Raw genomic sequence first — 20,071 nt, forward strand, 5'->3', positions numbered from 1 at the left:
ATATTTGTTAAAGGATACATATGTCCAATTCAGATTTTTAATGTCTGATGTTTTTAGTATGTCCCAAATATTGCACAGGGGACCTGCATTTTACCTGACCTTCCTGTGTGCCTAGCACCTGTCACACTCCACTGACTTTGAAACGGTTCCCTTTTCCCAAATGTGAAGGCTGCTCTCAGTTACCACATCGAACCAACACTATGTCTATCCTAGGCTAAACAACCACCTTAAAAAAGTAAAAAGGGCCAGTGGTGAATGGGAAGGGGGATGTGGAAAATTATTCATGTTAAGCCTCTCATGTCCACCCATAGAATCAAAGTGAGTACTTTTTCAAAAAGGGGCTGAAATAGGAAAATAGTATCTGTGTTTCTGTGTCTGGGTCTGTCTGGTTCTAAAGAATGTTCGTATCTTGAAGACTTAGTACAACCTATGTTTACTTGGGAAGCGTAAGAAATGTGTCAGCCCTTTGAAAGACTTCTAATTAAACTGCTGGAGCTTTGATATCAGAATTTGAGATTATTATTACATATTTTTAAAAGACCCAATTTCATGTGCCACTAACAAGAAGAAAAATATTGGCCTTTACAGTTACTGAATTTATTTTAAAATACAAATTATTACCACTTGATAAGCTGAATTTAGTGCATCAGTCTCATTTTAGAAAATGCCCTCTTACCTGGAAGGGGAATTCCTACCTTTCTGACTTTTCTGTTAACGGTGACCATCAATAGTATCAGTTTTTGGTGTAAAATCAATGATTATATGTTACTCCAGGCAGCTGCTGAATATTCAAAGAATAGTAAATGGTTTCAGATAGGAGTATTTTATGAGAGTTCAAGGAGAGAGAACCAATGTATGTTGAGTGTCTGTTATGGGTTAGAGAATGCATGCTTCACATGTGTTTCTACTCTAGCCAACAACTTATGGAGGGTGATCAAGGTAAGTAATTTTCCTTGAGTAATAAAATTGTCTGATTCTGAAAGTGCCTTATCTTATATAATTCTTTTTTTAAAAATTTTCCTTACAGCCTTCACCTGCAGGTACTTTGCTTTTCAGGACTCTGAGCAAAAATCTCACACATTAACTTTACTTCCAACTCTGATAATATATGTGGCAATTTCTTATATAGCCACCATTTTTTTTATTTCTTTTGATGGGGTTGTCGTAAGTTCTTCCCATTATTATCTTCAAAATACATTTTAAATAAGATGATGCTCATTTATTTATGGATATCTAACCCCTCACCTGTACTATGTATTTAGTTTTATGTTTAAAATTTAAAGAATCTTGGAAATTGAAGAGTTCAACCTCCAACCCAGTGAACATGTCACATGAAAAACATACTTTCTGTTTTAACCTTTTGGTGCTAGAATGATCATGAATTTTCGAGGCAGTTTATTCGATAGACAGCAGTTTGCAATGAAGTCTCTGTGCTGAGCTGGTGTTGCCTCCTAGAAATGTTTTCTCACAAATTCTAGTTCTGCCTTCTAGGGTCACATAAATAAATTTAAATTCTCCCCTCACCCACCCCAGGTGCCATTTGCTAAACTGTCTTAACTTTTCAGTACATTTATAGCCTGGAATTCTTACTATCTGATACTGAAACAGAGGATAATATTAAAAATGGTTTTGAATCTTATTTCTACACAATAAGGAAAATCGGAAAATCATACAAAAGTAGCAATTCATTACAGAGAAATTTAAGGGATAAATATGTATTTCCTTATATATGTATACATATATATACATACAAATATATATATATGTGTGTGTATGTGTTTGTGTATTTCCTACTAAACAGTAATATAATGGGAACATAAACTAGAAGCAAAGTACCTCTACTCAGTTGTCTCTTGAGTAATTCTCCCTCTGATATGTAGGGGACTAGAACTAAGTAAGTAAGTAGCCAACATTTCCGTGTTGGATTTAAGGCATATTGCATCCATAAATTTCATAAATGCAATTCCATAAATGGCATTCGGATTTTTTTCTTCAGAAATAATCTTATTGAATGTTGAAGGGTTTTCTTTGTAACACAAAGCACATACAGCATAGTGTCACACAACTGTTAATCCATCTGCTTTTATAATCAGGCTCTGACTGTCTCTCCCGTTCCACAGATCATCTTTCGTAAGATCAGTGATGTGAAGAAAGAGGAGGAGGAGCGCCTCCGGCAGAAGAATGAGGTGACCCTCAGCATCCCTGTGGACCACCCGGTCAGAAAGCTCTTCCAGAAGTTCAAGCAGCAGAAGGAGCTGCGGAATCAGGGCTCAACACAGGGTGACCCCGAGAGGAACCAACTCCAGGTAGAGAGCCGCTCCTTACAGAATGGAGCCTCCATCACTGGCACCAGTGTGGTGACTGTGTCACAAATTACTCCCATTCAGACATCTCTGGCCTACGTGAAAACCAGCGAATCCCTTAAGCAGAACAACCGCGATGCCATGGAACTCAAGCCCAACGGCGGTGCTGACCAAAAATGTCTCAAAGTCAACAGCCCAATAAGAATGAAGAATGGAAATGGAAAAGGGTGGCTGCGACTCAAGAATAATATGGGAGCCCATGAGGAGAAAAAGGAAGACTGGAATAATGTCACTAAAGCTGAGTCAATGGGGCTATTGTCTGAGGATCCCAAGAGCAGTGATTCAGAGAACAGTGTGACCAAAAACCCACTACGGAAAACAGATTCTTGTGACAGTGGAATTACAAAAAGTGACCTTCGTTTGGATAAGGCTGGGGAGGCCCGAAGTCCGCTGGAGCACAGTCCCATCCAGGCTGATGCCAAGCACCCGTTTTATCCCATCCCGGAGCAGGCCTTACAGACCACACTGCAGGAAGTCAAACACGAACTCAAAGAGGACATCCAGCTGCTCAGCTGCAGAATGACTGCCCTAGAAAAGCAGGTGGCAGAAATTTTAAAAATACTGTCAGAGAAAAGCATACCCCAGGCCTCGTCTCCCAAATCCCAAATGCCACTCCAAGTACCTCCCCAGATACCATGTCAGGATATTTTTAGTGTTTCAAGGCCTGAATCACCTGAATCTGACAAAGATGAAATCCACTTTTAATATATATACATATATATTTGTTAATATATTAAAACAGTATATACATATGTGTGTATATACAGTATATACATATATATATTTTCACTTGCTTTCAAGATGATGACCACACATGGATTTTGATATGTAAATATTGCATGTCCAGCTGGATTCTGGCCTGCCAAAGAAGATGATGATTAAAAACATAGATATTGCTTGTATATTATGCAGTTGACTGCATGCACAATTTACATTTATTTATAATCTCTATTCTATAATAAAAGAGTATGATTTTTGTTACCCAAGGCAATGTAATATTTGAAGAATCAGGGTCCAACCTGCCAATGTTGCCATGACAAATTTGATCTCAGGCTGAGTATGTATATCGTGCTATCATTTTCTCACTGTTCTGTTAAGTTAAAATTATAGATTAATGCCAAGGAAGAGTTCAGTCTTTTCAACTATTAGTACCATGTTATGATCTCTTTCCCTAGGATTTTTCTGTAACTTAGTGTTAGGTTCTTTTCCCCTACAGGCGGTGTTTGCTCCATTTAAATGACTGTTTTGTTGCTAAGTCAGATAACAGTGTGGGGTATTGAAAACTTATTGCTATGGGTTTTGTGCATGAATTACATTTTTGATCAACTATACCTCTCCTTTTTTAACATTATACTTAGATAGTAATCATTAGCTCTTATGTAAGGAAATCCCTACTCCCTCCTTCTTGGAGAACAGCTGCCATCTTGTAGGCTGACATTATCGACACCATAAATACTAAACTATTAATATAGTGTACGTTATTATAGAAACACTGCACCACAGGGTATAAGGCCTTTTGACAATTCGCGTAAGAGATGCTGAATTTCCAAAGCTTATGAATGCTCTAAATTTGTATTTCCAAAACATGTTCAAGAGTGACGTTGAAAGGCTTCTTAGCAGAGAAACATACAAAAAAAAAAAGCATTTAAGTAATCATATCAAAATACTATTATGATATAAAATAAAAAAGAGTGTAAACAGATAAATTTTTGTGGCATGTCTGTAACTTAGAAAGAATGAAACACTGGTGCGGATTGTTGACACATGAATCTTAGTGTTTGTAGTGATAACACATGAAATGTGGCAAAACAAACAAACAAACCAAGAAGTAGACATTAAGTTGCTCGACTCAGATAACTGCTTTTCTATCATTTTATTCTGTTTATAATTTTTAAAAGCTTTTTGCACACAGTTCTACTGCTGGACTTCTGCTAAGTTGATTCAATAAACTATTGTGGCTCAGGCAGATCCATTTATGAAAGGGGGATACTAGAGACTGAATTTTAGTCTTTTGAATTCAAATCCTCTTTGTAGAAAGTGCCTATTGTCAAGTTTTTTTTAAAAAGTCACAAAGAGTAGTCCTGTATATAGCTAGTCCCTTAAATGATATGGATTGAGAATAAAATACACATTCACTTGTAAGAACCCAGGAGAACTTATTTCTTTTGACTAAACTATATTTTAGGAAGTTGTTCAGGGAAGCATACTTTTCAGTCAGCGCATGCACAGCATTTAATATGGGGAGCAGGGGAGTTAGTGTTTGCATGAAGTTGAAAATATGTGTGAGTAATTTATATATTACTGGATCTTCTGTACATATATGTTAACAATATGCAAAAATGATGGCAAAATCGAAGGAGATATTTTGGTCTATTATACCTATTTGTATGAGCTTTTCTATCTCCCAGTATCCCCAACCAAAGCCACTAGAACTGAAAGACACGTTATCACATTCAGACTTGAGAAGTGCAAAACAGTGATTTATAAAAACTGTTGCTATTTTAGAATTTCTTCTGAACTTCACATGCCCACAAGATGTGCCTCTTTAATCTAGGAGTCTCAAAACATACGTTATGTGCCGTGGGCTCCGTTTTCCTTTCTTTGTGCACATAACTTCCATTAGCCATAATGGAAGTTTTCAGGGGAGCACGTCTCCATGTAATGTTACAATATCTACCTACCACAAACACAAGAAAATGAAATAATTATGGAGTAAGGAATCAGCCTTGAAATTGGAATTTTGTTGCTTTCATGGTGAGGATGATGTCTTTTTCTTGACCTCTGACATTTATTGAATTTCAGGATGTTTTTCTATCTGTTTAAGTCAAGTTTGGCTTAAGCTTTTAAAGGTGAATGTGTGGTTAAAATAAAAATCTGAGTACAGAAGTTGTTAGTTTAACTTTAGCCAGTGCTTCAAAAATAACTGTTGGTATAAAACTGTAAAAGAATGACTGTGAACAACATGATGATTTGAAGTTCTAATTCATGCCTTTGCATATTAGTGGTGCAAATATTTACCGTGTTCTGACATTGACATAGAGTTTCACCTAATCGACCTACAATATTATTGTTCATATATGTGAGAAACATAATGGTTTTGAATTACTCCGAGTTTTCAAGAAGGAGGGAAAGTATCAATTGTTTATTTATGGCGCAGTTATCATAGAGTTTTTTCAGCCATCTCTGTTGTCTGTGTGCATGATATGAAGAGGTGCTGAATGCACCCCGCTGTTTTCAGCAGGAATGCGTGTTTTCAGCAAACATTGTATATAGAGTAGTCTTTTAGGTTCCCAGATTCCACAAATCTTAGCAGTTGAATTTACTCAGATTTGAATGAAGGGTGAACACTTGCTTTAATACATGCAATAATGATACAATCATGTTCTATGTTGCCTCAGCTAGCACATAGACAGTAGATGCTCTTTTGGGGACCAGATAACTGCATGTTTTATTCCTACACTGTATAGATGCTCTTGGTGCATCCAGAATAAAATTTTTAATATTATATTTCTAAATAATGTATTAATAGGAGTAAATGGATATGTATTTGAAATCCAAACATTTTCCAAAGCAATTTACGCACCTTCAATATTTTTCTATGATGTTATTAATAGGTAAGATCAGATGCTGTATCCTCGACAGGTGGTTGTAACATAATAGCAAAAGTCAAATTAGAATGGAAATGTGAGTGATGTATCATAATGGCAAGTTTTATCAGTCTGCATCAGGATATTGTTGCATTAAATGTGATCTAGCAGATGGAAGAGATTATGATAAAAGGCAAATGGGCACACAAAAGCCAGATGACAATACCAAAGCTACATGAATGGTACTGAAAATGGTTCAGGCACAGTGGTTGAAATGAATGAAGTGGTTGAATACAGGCCCATGCTTCATTGTTAAAATGGAAAATTTTTATGACGCTAGTTGCATCTCGCATTAAGTATAGGACTAAAAATGTCCTAAGTATTTTTTTACAAACAACTTTATGCATATCAAAGAAAAAATGGAAAATTTGGGGTTTGAAATTGCTCTAGAAGAAATGTGTACTTCTATTGTAGTCAACACTTTAATAGGAAAATTAGTTGTGACTGTTAACTGAAGTACCGTTATCAAAATTAACCTTATTGGAGCCCAGATGAAAATCACATTTTCCCTTCTGTTTAAGGAGATTTTGTTCACCCTCTGAGATCTGGTCCATTTGATGTCTTATTTTAAATAATTAAAGTCATTTGGAATTTTTTTTTAATATTAGCCTTCAGAGCAGTGACTGTTTTGAAGTGTGCAGTGGCAGATATTTGTGAAATTATTCATCATATTCCTAATGAATTCCACTATCTTGTATAATTTTCATCGTTTAAGCAATTTTCTCAGAGTTTGTTTTCCAAAATTTCATGTAGGTAATGAGAACATTTATCTAGAATGTGCATATCATACATGGATAACTTTCAAATATGAATATTTTATAGTCATGTGAATGTTGTGCTATAATTTTTTCTATTAGGTGTAAAAGTATTTCTCTTCTTGTCTTAATGGAAAGGGGGAAAAGACAAAAACAATCTTTTGGAAAACACCTTAAGATTAGTATCTGAGCTTTGTCTTGGATTCTGAATTTAGCTTTACCACAAACTAAAAGTGTAATTATGGGCAAGTTAACCTTTTCTGGTGTACCAAATGCTACCATTCCCCCGGCAATAAATAAGAAAACAAAGATAACAGCTGTTGCCTTCTTATATCAACGCACTATTAGGTAATGCAAAAATTATCTTTCTTGCAGGTGAAAATTACATTATGACAAATGATCACTTTTTCATTCTTTCATAGAAGAGTATCCATGATGTACTCTCTATCAAAATATTCTTCTAGATTTTAGAAGAGATTTCAGGGATTGATGGTGATGTGATTTTTATCTAAATATTCTTTTAAGTTTTAGAAGAGATTTATCTGGTCAGAGGTTGATGGAGGGAGGCATAGTTTGCTAAATAATTATTAGTGGCAGGTCAGCATAAAACTTGATACTTCTCTGGGAATTTAGAACTACGAATCAAATAAACGTGGAGAGAATGAAGCTCCGTTGATGGAAGAGAGAAAGAAGAGAAAGATAGGTAAATTTTAAGATTTTTCTTAATTCTACTTAATCATACTGCTTGGCGGACATTCTCAATTTTGTGAAAAAAAGTATGCATATTGATAAGTGGCCAAGGTATAGAGTAGTTCATCAATATATCTATGTGACAAAACTAAATGTGTAACCCTTAAATTTATACAAATAAAAACTAGAGTAGTTCATCCTTCAACTTTTTATATTAAAATAATCATGAACTGTTCAAGATACATGATTTCACATGGGCAGACATTCTTATAACAAAATTCTCAACTATGTGCTATGTATTATAAGTTTTGGTCTGTATTCTGACTTGAGATTTTCTATCACTTCATGTTTAGGATAAGACCCATGTGTTTGCATTCTTTATGAGGGTCAGGGCCACTGAGGATTTGGACTGGGAACTAGGAAGATGATGAAGGCGAGGGTTGAGAAAAGACTGAGTAGAATCTATCTGCTTCTTTACTCTTAGACTTAGAAGTTAAATAAGTTAACTAAGCTTATATTTACCAAGTGTTCACTATGATAAGCATTTTATTTAGGTTATCAAATTTAATTCTTGCAACAACCCCATGAAGGTATAAGTTAAGGAACTTGTCCGGGATAGCATACCTGTTACATGGTAAAGTTGAGTTTCTAACACATGCAGTCAGACCTTAGGGAGAAAACTTTATTTTGTAGAATACTGACGTTACAAGAACTATCTACTTCAGCCATCTGGTCTAAGTTTTTCCAGACACAAACTTTGAAAGATTTCTTAAAATAATTCTTAAAAATTGCACTCTATAATGTGAATGTAAATGTTTGTTTTTTCTTGGTAGGTCAGAGTCAATGACAGAGGTTGAAATCATACTGTCTTAAGCAAAAGGTGCCCTGTCCTAACAGTGGAATTTTCATTTACTTCTCCCAACAGTTGAAAGACATCAGCCAAAGTAAACTGTCAAATGTAGTTATAAATAAGAAGCATGTTTCACATACAGTCACTGGTATCAACATTTCCAGTTGAATTTTAACCTAAAGAGATAATGCATAATAATTAAGGAAAGCAAGAGTCATTCAGGATTTTTTCTATAATTTCTTTTTATTTTTAATAGTGGGATTTGGATGAGACTCTGGAATTTATTTTTAAAATTTATTTTTTGACTCATTGGGTTTTAAGTAGATTATTCAGATATTTTTATTGATTGCACTGATGTTGGCTTCTTGGCCAAGCCACCATTAAATGCATTATCCAAATTAACTATCTCTGTTTAGAATGGCAACTTTTATCCTTATATCCAAAATTAATGAGTTCCTAGTATGTGTATTTACTTCAGAGAGTTTCAATAATTTTCTCTAATGAAAAAATGTTAATTTTCTGAATGTGATTTATTTATTCTACACTTTGAGATTTTGAAAGCAAGTGTCTTGAGAAAAGGAGAAAAAACCAAGATATTACAACACTGCATGCTGGAATCTTCAGCCCAAACCATCTTGTTTTCACTTGGCTAATAACTGAGCCAGAGGTAATCATAGAAAGGAATAATCCTACTTTTAAAATAATGACTGTGAAGGACCCCACTGACACTATCCAAAGCTTTTTATAGTCAGCTCACTTCCATCCTGGCTTTTACATTATCACTGCATGATTATTTAAATGAAGTCATGACTTGTACTACCTGTAAAGGCACTTGGTCAAAGAACAGTAAACCAAAAAGTGCAGCTTATGGCCAGAGTTATAACTGAGGAAAAGGGAGAGTGGGGAAGGGATAGCAGTTGCTTCCTTTTAATGAGTTTTCTGTGTGTGGTGCCTTTTAAATAGCTTTTGTTTATTTGTTTTTAAGATGACACAGTGTCATTAAGGTTTTAACAAAACCTTTGGAAGCAGTTTGAAAGCTTGTCAAAAGTTGGGGCCTTCTTTACAAATAAGTGCTCTCCCACCAACCAGTGAGTTTAGAACCTCTGGTTCTGGCCTACAAACCCAGTTCCCTAAGCACTTGACTGGTTGGGCTGCATTTTGATGGGGGGAAAACAAAAAGATCTGATCACTCTCTCTCATTCATGCAGAATCACTGATTGTTGAATGACCAAAGCATTCAAAGCCAAAATATTCACATTGATGCTTCAATAAACCAGACTGAGTATCCATAATAACTAATTTAAGTAATTTTATCCCCATTCTGTGCTAAATCATATTTCATAATATAAAATGTAACCACTTCCCTCTATGGTCAGACTCTCCATTGAGTTAGAGAAATTGGACTTTGGCAAAAAGCAACATAAAGATTATTGTTGTTCCTAGAACCATTGTTGTCATGGACCCCTCATTTGCTCCTCAACTTTTTCAATCAAATTATAGCGGGAAAGGTTCCTGATGAGACCAAGACTGCAAACAGGAAGAATACGTAGCTAGTAAACTATGCAAAATCACAGCAAAGATTCATTTTTAATTCCATGTTACAGTGTTTGATAGTCCTAAGTATTTAATATTGGTATATTATGTCACAGCCATGAACTGTCAACTTACACAAAATCCAAATGCACTTTTATTTAAAATCAAGATTAGCCTATTTCATTTTTAGAAAAAACAGTGGTCAGGATTCCTTTTTTGACCTCTGCGGGGATGTTTTCACATTGCTCTTCTTATGACCCTTTATCAGAGAGGGAATAAGTATAGTTTACATCTCCTTAGGGTTGACTGCACCAGCATCTTCCATCAAGCAGTCGCCTTCCACCTTATAACCTGTTCACAGTTAATAAAGCAAGAGGGAATATGCATTTCATATTAGGAACAGATTTCTTAAGTGATTGTTATGAAAAGCGGAAACCAGTTTAGAACCATTTTTTTACCCTAAAACATCCATTGTAGTTTGTTGAAAGAGCAATGACTTTTAGAAGTGCTTGGTACTCAAACAACACAAAATGTGCAGATTCATGATATATTGAAAATTATAGAGTTCTTTTTATTCTATGTTTTAGTGACTTTGTTTACACTAGTTGTGGCATTTTGTATACTACAATGTAAATTCTACTATAACACTAATGTTACTATGGGAATTAATTTTGCAACTTCTTAAATGTTTTTGTCACTGCAACCATATTGGTGAGATTTTGGGGGTATAAAAAAATGCCTCTGCCTTTAAGGGTTAAATTCACCGGAAATAATTAATTCATGCATTAACAAAGGAGACAATGCAAAAATTTCATGTGGGATGTTTTTAATACCATTATGCTAAGCAGTACTTGTTGGCTCTTTTCAAAATCTGATTCATGCTAAGCAGATCCTTTTTTCTACTTAAACAAAGATACTGCAATGTATAATATAGAAATTTTGTATGTACTGTTGACCTATCACCTGATCGCTGACAGAATGTTTGAAAATATTTTAACTTTGTGACTTTAGGGTCAATTATGAAATAATTGTGATCAAAATTCAACTGCTTCTGGGAAGTTTGTGGTGATTATCACTTTATTTAACGTTTGTTCTCAAGAAATGGTCATTTTGAAAAGTGAATTGGCAGGTGGAAGCTTTTAGCCCAAAAGAATTCTGGGTTTCAGCACAATAAACTGTATTTCATCAGGGAGGGCTAACTTTGCTTTTTTTCACACTTTATTTAAATGTGGATATTTTTTCATGATACAGAATAAAATGTGCATTTTATGGAATTTATTTGAATTGGGTCTTTGTTGGAAATTGCTATTTTGAATTTAGTTAAATAAGTGAAAAGCTCCCCAATAGTAAAGCACAAAGCAACAGGTTTAGAGGAAACAGTCTTTTGATATATTAGAATTCCAGTGTTATCTTAAACTTTCATAATATTTTTCCTCTGATAAATTGTATCGTTAAGGTATAAATGATAAAATTAAAGTAGTAGTATATCAGAAATTAAAAAGTTTAAGCTCCAGGAGTAAATTTGGTTGAATTAGAATATTTCTCTGTACCATGAAAGATAGAGATAATGAGCAGATCTGAATAGGAATTTGGAGAAATCCTTATTTTAAAACGGGATTTTAAAAAATTTCTCTAATAATGTTTCTAAAATTCTATTAATATATCATAACATTATGAGTTTATTCCAAGCAGTGAAATTTAGAGGCTTAAAGGGCAGAATGTACATGGAATAAAAGTGTACTTTTTCTCATTTTTGAAAAAAATTATAAATGGCTTTGCCAAATTCCTATTAAAAAACAAGAGCTGAATATGTAACATGTCTGCGACATGAGAACTGCAGATTTTTCTTCTAACTAAAAGACAAGTTTAAGGAACAATTTTTGGTGTATCACTGAAAAATTATTCATACCTATGGCTACATAAAATTACATTTTGATTACAAAACAACCAAATAAAGCTTCGTGTTTGCTATGGCTATATTAGAATATAAGTAGAGGATTCTAGAGTTAGCTTTCAATTATATAGGAATCAAGGATATGATGATCACAGATAAAATGAATTGTCAAAGTGAAGTGAAACTTTCTACATAGATGAACAGTAATTAATGCTTTCTCCACTTCTTGTGATTTTGCTCCTCTTTTTTTCTTCTTTCCTTACACATGCACACACACACACACACACACAGTCAACAATAAATTGCAATCTTTCCTTGTAAGTTCCGTGGTAATAACTCAATTAAGAAAGATACCAATTTTTGGCTGGGCATGGTGGCTCACACCTATAATCCCAGCCCTTGGGAAGGCCAAGGCGGGTGGATCACCTAAGGTCAGGAGTTCCAGACCAGCCTGGCCAACATGGTGAAACCCTGTCTCTACTAAAAATACAAACATTAGCTGGGAGTGGTGGTGGGCACTTGTAATCCCAGCTACTAGGGAGGCTGAGGCAGGAGAATCACTTGAACCCAAGAGTTGGAGGTTGCAGTGAGCCAAGATCATGCCATTGCACTCTAGCCTGGGCAACAAAGAGAAAACTCCATCTCAAAAAAAAAATTCAAAACATGATAATACATATTGTAGATGTGTGAGGAAATACTCAAGTGCCAATACCATTAAGAGCAGAATGAGAAGTTTTTGTCCCATAGGATGTTTTCTTCAGGGAATGGGATAAAAAATAGAACATGCTTTAACCTTCCAACCTTCAAACTTGTTAGCTTCTTCTATTCCCACCCAGCTAGGAGGCTTTTGCTTCCTGTAAGATTGTTGAAAACACCAAGTTTTCCTATATCAAGTTGGGTACATTCTGTTTAATCTAGGAAAATCAGCGTAACATGCTTTAATTTGATTAAATAAAGATGTGCCCAAGGTGAGTGATGCAGAACTAACCTTATATAGCCAGAAGGGGCATTGGGGATGAATTAGCACCTTGCCTACTTTGAGAAGTGAAGAAACCAATGGAAAGGGTAGGCAATTCTCCAAAGTTGTATGTATAGTGACAACTTTGGAAATTAAATTTGGGATTTGGGAGGAGTTGGGATTAAAATTCAGTTGCCTTGACTCCAAGTCCAATGTTTCTTACACTATATCACATGCCATCTGGGTTTTCAGTGTAACACATACACACACACAAACACACACTCTTTAATGCTACTGAAAGTGTTTCTAGTCTCACTCTGAATATTGCAGAAAGGATAGTTATGTGTTCAACTATATCATTTATGTAAAGGTGTGTGTCCTTTATTCCAGTTTTCTTAAAAAACAACTGATATCTCATAAAAGCTGTACTCTCTCCCTTTGATATTGAAGATTGTAATTTAACGTTCTACACTCACGATACTCTCTGTCCACCTGAGTTTTAGAATCAGAACTAGACAGGTTATTTGTTGTATCTGGTTAAGGATACACAGTTGGGTCAGAGTTCAAGAAGACTGAATAAAGACTGGTTGGATGCTGGCACCCCAGATCACTCTGTGTGGAGCAGAAACTGGAACTTCTGGGTTCCTGCTTCCTGTGGGTGCATATGGGTGCATCAAACACAACTTTCCATCTCATCTGATTCTACTGTCCTCTGGCACCCAACCTTAGCTTAAGTCTTGAAGTGTGCATGTGCGTGTGTGTGGGGGGTGTGGGTGTGGGTGTGTGTGTTTGGGGATGACATCTTCCTTGTTTCTTAAAATTCTCTGGGACTATTCCCATGAAAAGAAAAAATACATATCTGTGTTCACAGTTTATAAATAACAGTGTTCAATACCATCAGTGGCTGATGGAAAAGTGCTAGCACAGTTTATAAATCAACAAACACTGAATGGACCTTATTGTCTTTGTGAATATCCTGTTCAAAGACAAACAGCAAGATTCTGTTGAAATTCTTCATGTTAATGGCCTTTGAACTATGGAATCCATTCACCGGCAGGAGTGTCAGGAAGAATAATACCTGCTTTTAGAGACAGGGGAGAATTTCAGCTCTCTCATTCTTTCTTTAAATTTCCGTATTCTCCATTCTTAATACCCTTCCCCTAAATCTTTACAACTCAGGTAAGGAGAGCAGGGAGCAGATTTTCAGAGGTCTGGCGCTTTCGCTGCTGCATGCATACACTGTCTCTCATTCCCTGTAGTTTTCCATTCTGCTATAAGTAGGGAGAGGAGAAGGAACACTGCAGGCAACCTTAAGCTGATGGCTCTGTGGCTCCCTGCCTGCCGGAGGAGAAAAGGGAGGATGAAAGCAAGATTTCCAACAATTGCCATTGAACGCGTTGAAAGGAAGAGGCTGAGTGGAACGAGGGCAGGGAGGGGTTTTCGCCTTTCAAGACATCAGCAGCAAATAAGAAACTTCTGTGCTAGTGCAGTTACCAGGAGCCTCTCTTCTCTTCCTTTCCTCTGCTAGTGTTGTTCCTTGTATAGCCTATAGTAGGTTGGGATCAGATTAAATGAGATAATAGCAATGAAAATACTTTGAAAAATATAACGGGCTCTACAAAGCTTGAGGTTCTCTCTATTCGCCATTGATTTTCCTAGTAGTCAAGGTAGATTCCAGAACTTATTGAGAAAGAGCCATAAATAGTAATAACATATATTCACACACAGCTCCTAGTGAAGTTCCAAGATTTTCTCAATTACATACAGAGAAAATTGGACAAGTTCAAAGTTTGTTGAGACACAACAGCTGGAGTCCTTTCACCTCCCCATCAACTATAAGGGCAAACACAAACCCTATAATATCCTCTCCTCTACTTCCACACTTCAGGAAATACGTATGTAAAGAACCTATTAACATATAGGCTACATGAACATATAGTCCCAGTTTTACAAATCTGATATTCTGTAAACTAGCAGTACTATTCGTCGTTTTCACTTTCACACTTAGTTGTCAATATTATATAAGATCTCTGTTACGCATAGTAGGCATTTGATGCTGTTTCAGAGTTCTTCCAGATTTAAGATTCAGAGCTATAAGATCAATTCCCAAAGTTCATACTAAAGATGTAGAGAGGCCACTAGAGGTTTAGTTAATTTAGGACTCGGACCCATTTAGATGCAGTGAGGGCATAATGCTGGAGTTGACAAATTAAAATGTTTGTACCTAACAAGACACAGGAACCATGTTTAACACCAACACCTTCATTTAACCTCCCTCCCTTCTACGCTTTGGCAAGATGTCTGTACCTTTTACAGAGCTGCATCTTGTGTGTTTTTGTCGTTTTATTGAATTGACTTTGATATAAAACCAAGATTCTTACAATTTTGCATGTTGTATACGGATGTTTGGATAAGTAGAAATATCTACTATTTTTCGGTCTCAGACACCTTCACATATAATGCTTCTAACAACCTCATTAGAGAAATAAGCCCATAGGCTCTGGGTGATAAACAATCCCTTGTAACCTCACATAGCTAGAAAGTATCAGAAAATGTTTTCAAACTCAGGTCTCTGACTTTCAGATCTTATTTGCCTCAGAGTGACTCTCAGACCTGCATTAGGTGCTTGGTTTTTACATCAGGACCTATAGAAATAAAATAAATGTTAAAATTATTTTTTGGAGGATTTTTTCTCTAATTACAGAATTCCAGGGTTTACCCTTGTGCTGAAGTTCCTAAAATAGGAAAAATGCTAGGGTCTCCCTTCACATATGTTCTGTTTACAGATATGGAATATTACAATTCATGGCATCCACTTAGTTTCTCCTTTGCATGATGACCTATGTGGAAAAGTCCCACAGGAGCATTGATCTGTGCAGGACACTATGGTCATGTATACATGAGCTACTTAAAGAAAAGGGCTGTGGCCAGGTGCAGTGGCTCATGCCTATAGTCCCAGCACTTTGGGAGGGTGAGGTGGGTGGATCACCTGAGGTCGGGAGTTCGAGACCAGACTGGCCAGCATGGCAAAACCCTGTCTGTACTAAAAATACAAAAATTAGTTGGGCCTGGTGGCGGGTGCCTATAATCCCAGCTACTCGGGAGGCTGAGGCAGGAGAATCACTTGAACCCAGGAGGCCGAGGTTGCAGTAAGCCGAGATTGCGCCATTGCACTCCAGCCTGGGTAACAAGAGCGAAACTCTCTTAAAAAAAAAAAAAAAAAAAAAGGAAAAAGGCTGTATTCCTTCTTTTTTTAATAGCTCCCTGCAGTGCTTAGAAGTGTGCACTATACCCAGTATAGCTACTACTATTAAAAGTCTTGAAAGAATGCTTGGAGTAGTTCAAGTCTGTTTCTTTAAGACTCACTCCTGTTTTGAAAAGCTTCAGTACAGCTAAGTCATGCAGGAGGATACATCTATCATTTGGTATTCTCTTTACATTCAAAATGAGTAAGACATCCTAAAACACTTCCAACTCCCTGAGAATGTGTATTATACGGCCCACAACTCCATGTGATGCCTTGATATCTTTGTGCCTCACCGGGCCCTAAAAACCTAACCGTGAGTTCCCCTGTTCTTGCCAGATGTGTGCTCTTGACCCCCAGTGAAGAAGGCTTCCATGTGGCTAGTTTCCCTATTAGTCAGAGCAGCTGCACTCCACCAGTCTGCAACCTAACAGGCTTTCACTTTCTTGCCATTCAGCAAATTTCTTCAAACAATCCAATCACATTCTCCTGTGGGAGCCAGGGGTCATCACACCCCCTTGTTACTACAAAGCGTGCGTCACCATGACCCTTGATTGTTCTGAGTCCAAACCCCAGTGTGGCCCTGCACGGTATGGGATGTTCTTCTCCTCTGGGCTGTGAGTATATGTGACCAACAAATTGCTGTTTCATCTGTCCAGGGTTTGGTGTTTGGCCATCTTGTATTATTTAGGGTGGGGGACTTCTCCCTCACCGATGGGGTGAACAGGAGGCCACTAGAACAGAATGATAATTCACTTTATTCAGGAGAATTTTAGTGTCCATCAACTAATACTGCTCATCAAAAATTTGCACATCGTGGCTGTTCTAACTTTGATGGTTTAATTAAATGAGGATCTGTGTATATCGTAAGGCTTTGTGGTCAAATGTGGTTATCCTCTGTGTATAAATTTTGGATTTTGTCTTTTGCTACATTTTCATAATAAAGGTGATTAGTCTGGCTTCGATAGGCATCAGCCAGGTAGTAAAAATGAATCTCTTTTTAAATCCAGTTTGAATGCTTAGATCAAATGTGTTTCCCTCTTTCACCATTCTTAATGGTGGATTTTGTTAACGCAATAAAAGTGAAATAATGATACTTTGCTTTTAGCAAATGTCTTCACTTTTCAAGATACTTTGCATTTTCAAGGTATCAGTAGATTTATAGTTATCTGGACAGTTCAACAGTGAAGGAAATGATACTTTTTCAAAGTTTCTGTACAATCTTTTCACTACTCCAAAGAGTTTGAAATGATCGTGTAGATCAGTCGTTCTCAACTGGGGCCAATGTTGCTCTTAGGGGATAATTGGCAATTTGTGGGAGTGTTTTGGGTTGTCTAATTAGGGCAACAGTGCTTCTGGCATCTAGTTGATAGAGACAAGTGAGGCTGTAAAGCATCCTACAATGAATAGAACATCCCTCATAATGAAGGTATTATCCAGTCCCAAATGCCCAAAGTGCTGAGGTTGAGATTCCCTGATTTAGAGCATACGGCATGCTGCTTGCTCTTTTCAAATTACACAAACCATTATGTGAATGATTTGACCCAAAAATCAGCCACAGCCAGAAGTTGGCTTATTCAGAAAGTAACTCCTGAGAACATTCCTAGAAATAGTTCAAAGCACCACAGTAGAGGCTGGGGGTGAGGGCACGGCTGATCCATGCTCATCCTTTCAGTCTGTATGTAATCTCTATACCCCACAGTCCCTTTGTGCCTGTCCAGATACAGCAGAACCATATTCTTCCATGACAAAGCAAAAATTCCCAGCCCAATGCCATAACTTTCAGTTCAGAATAGACTTTACAGAATATTTGTGTCTTTTTCATGTGATACTGAGGTTTTGATATTTAAGTATTTATATAGGGATACTAGCTTCTTTCACGTGAAATTTGTAACTTAAAACACGGACAAGTTTTTATTTTGGAAGAAGAATCTGCTCAACAATCAAATAACCCTTTTAAGTGTCCCTCAAGTTATAAATGAGCCTACTTTTGATCGTATCCAGTTTTTTATCGCTTAAATTGTGGGGAATCTAATACATGTTGGTAAAAATGTCTTCTGCGGGCTCATTAGTAGTTTTAAATGGAGGATCCGTGACTTAATTGAGCTGAATTCCTGCCCTGCCTTGCCCTCTTATGTGTACACAGCTCTGACTCATTCATTACACAACCTTTGGAAAGAGAGTATGTGCTTAGAGACGGAGATGTGGGCCTGCCTGTGCACGTCAGTGAAAAAACTCATTGAGAATCCTGCTTAGGTTTAGGTTTCCATTACCACTATCATTGCAAATCTGACTGAATGTGATGGCTCCTACATAATTACACATGCATACACCTCATTCATGTAAATGAAATAAGCTTACGAGGCAAGCAATCATCTTAACTTGATAGTCACCACTCTTATTTCTAGGAATATTGCTTCCCTTAGTCCTGACAGTGAGCCACACTTTGTTTACAAATGGATTATGTCTGGTATTGGTACATTGACCCCAGTAAGATCCATTGGAGAAGTTTTCATTGTGAAACTTTATCGCTTCTTAATTAATAACTTTATTATAGTTTAACTAGCATACATTTATTCACTCTAAGTATATAATACTGTAGGTTTAGTAAATTCATATAGGTGTGCAACCATCACCATGATCCAGTTCTAGAACGTTTCTGTTACCCCAAACTGGTCCCTCATGTCCATTGTCAGTCCTCGCTACCCTCCCAAGCCTCAGGCAATCCTCTTGTGCTTTCTCTTTCCTTAGATTTGCCTTTATCAGAACTTTCACTTAAATAGAATCATACAATACACAGGTTTTGGTGTTGAACTTCTTTCACTTAACCCATGTTTTGGAAGTAAATCCATGTTGTTGAATGTGTCAGTAGTTCATTTTTATTGCTGAGTATTTCAATACACAGTTATACCTGCTTTGTCTAGTTACCAGTTGATAGACATTTAGATTATTTCTAATTTTTTTTTTTTTTTTTTGCTTTATAAATAACACCTTGTGTAGCTATATGCTTTCATTTGCCATGGGCAGATATGTAGGAGGAAAATTACTGGGACTTTGGTAGATGTGTGTTTAAGTTTTAACGAAAATACCAAACTATTTTCTAAAGTGACTGTACTATTTCACATTCCTTCTAACAACACATAAGATGGTTCCAGTTTCTCCGCATCCTTGCTAACACCTAGTATTATCAGCCTTTCTGATTAGATACATTTTAGTGGGTCTATAGTGGTATCTCCTGTGGTTTAAATGTGTATTTTCCTGATGGTTAATGATCTTATGCATCTTTATTTGTGCCCTTTCTGTATCTTCTTTGGTGAAAGGTGTGTTTGAATATATTGTATTGAGACAATGTTTAAATCTCTCACCTTATTTTTGCCTCTGGTTGCCACTATTTTTCAGTCCTAATGGGTTGACAATTAATTGATTTCTGAGCTATAAGATTAGGCACTTCCCAGATATTTTAGTGAATAATTGGGAATGGGGATCAGAGGCATTAGCACTTTTGGGAGGTATTGCTTTAAATTACAAAGCTTCCTTCACTGCTTAATATATCTGACTATTTCAAGGTAACCATGTACACTATTTCTTAATAGGTGCTACAAAGCAGTCTGGTGCCAAAGATTTTAATCTCAAAATATTTTATTTATCTCAATGAGAGATTTGAGATTTTATTAATCTCAAAAGCTGATTTCGAAAAGAATTCAGGAGGGATTTTGAATTCCTATTCTGAACTATTCTTATAGTTGTCTAGCATTCACTCATTCATGCAGGTAATAAATGCTAGATTAAACTATAAAAAGCTTTAAAAGTAAAGCACCTTAAAAATTATTGTTGCACTTCTAGGCAATATCTATTTCTTGCAATTCAAGCAACTCAATATCTTGGGCTGGTTTACATTTCAAGCTCTCAGTCAGATCCTTTGTTTTATGGAAAAGTTATTTAGTCAGGGTTCTAGCCACTAGTTTCTCCAGCAGGCTTTGCTTTGCTTTGGTGCATTGTGTTTTAGTTAAATTAAAATAAAAAGATTTTTCTGGCTCTGTAAAGCAGGTGTTATGGCTGTACAATAATATTCTGTTTTAAAAAATTATAGTTTGTTTCACAAGCTTAAGAATTATAATAACATGGAATTTAAAAGTC

The 20,071-nt window shown here is 36.3% G+C and overlaps 1 protein-coding gene across 1 annotated transcript in view; it reads left to right on the forward strand.

Annotated features, from left to right (window-relative positions):
* Window positions 1–11,122, forward strand: part of KCNH5 (potassium voltage-gated channel subfamily H member 5) — a 344,305-nt gene extending 333,183 nt beyond the window's left edge. Inside the window, exon 11 of the mRNA XM_050795870.1 lies at window positions 2,121–11,122. Coding sequence (XP_050651827.1) covers window positions 2,121–3,068 — 948 coding nt within the window. The 3' untranslated portion in view covers window positions 3,069–11,122. The remainder of the gene's footprint in view (window positions 1–2,120) is intronic.
* Window positions 11,123–20,071: the final 8,949 nt, after the last annotated feature.

The sequence above is a fragment of the Macaca thibetana genome, chromosome 7 (genome assembly GCF_024542745.1).
Source record: "Macaca thibetana thibetana isolate TM-01 chromosome 7, ASM2454274v1, whole genome shotgun sequence".
In the NCBI taxonomy this organism is placed as follows: Eukaryota; Metazoa; Chordata; class Mammalia; order Primates; family Cercopithecidae; genus Macaca; species Macaca thibetana.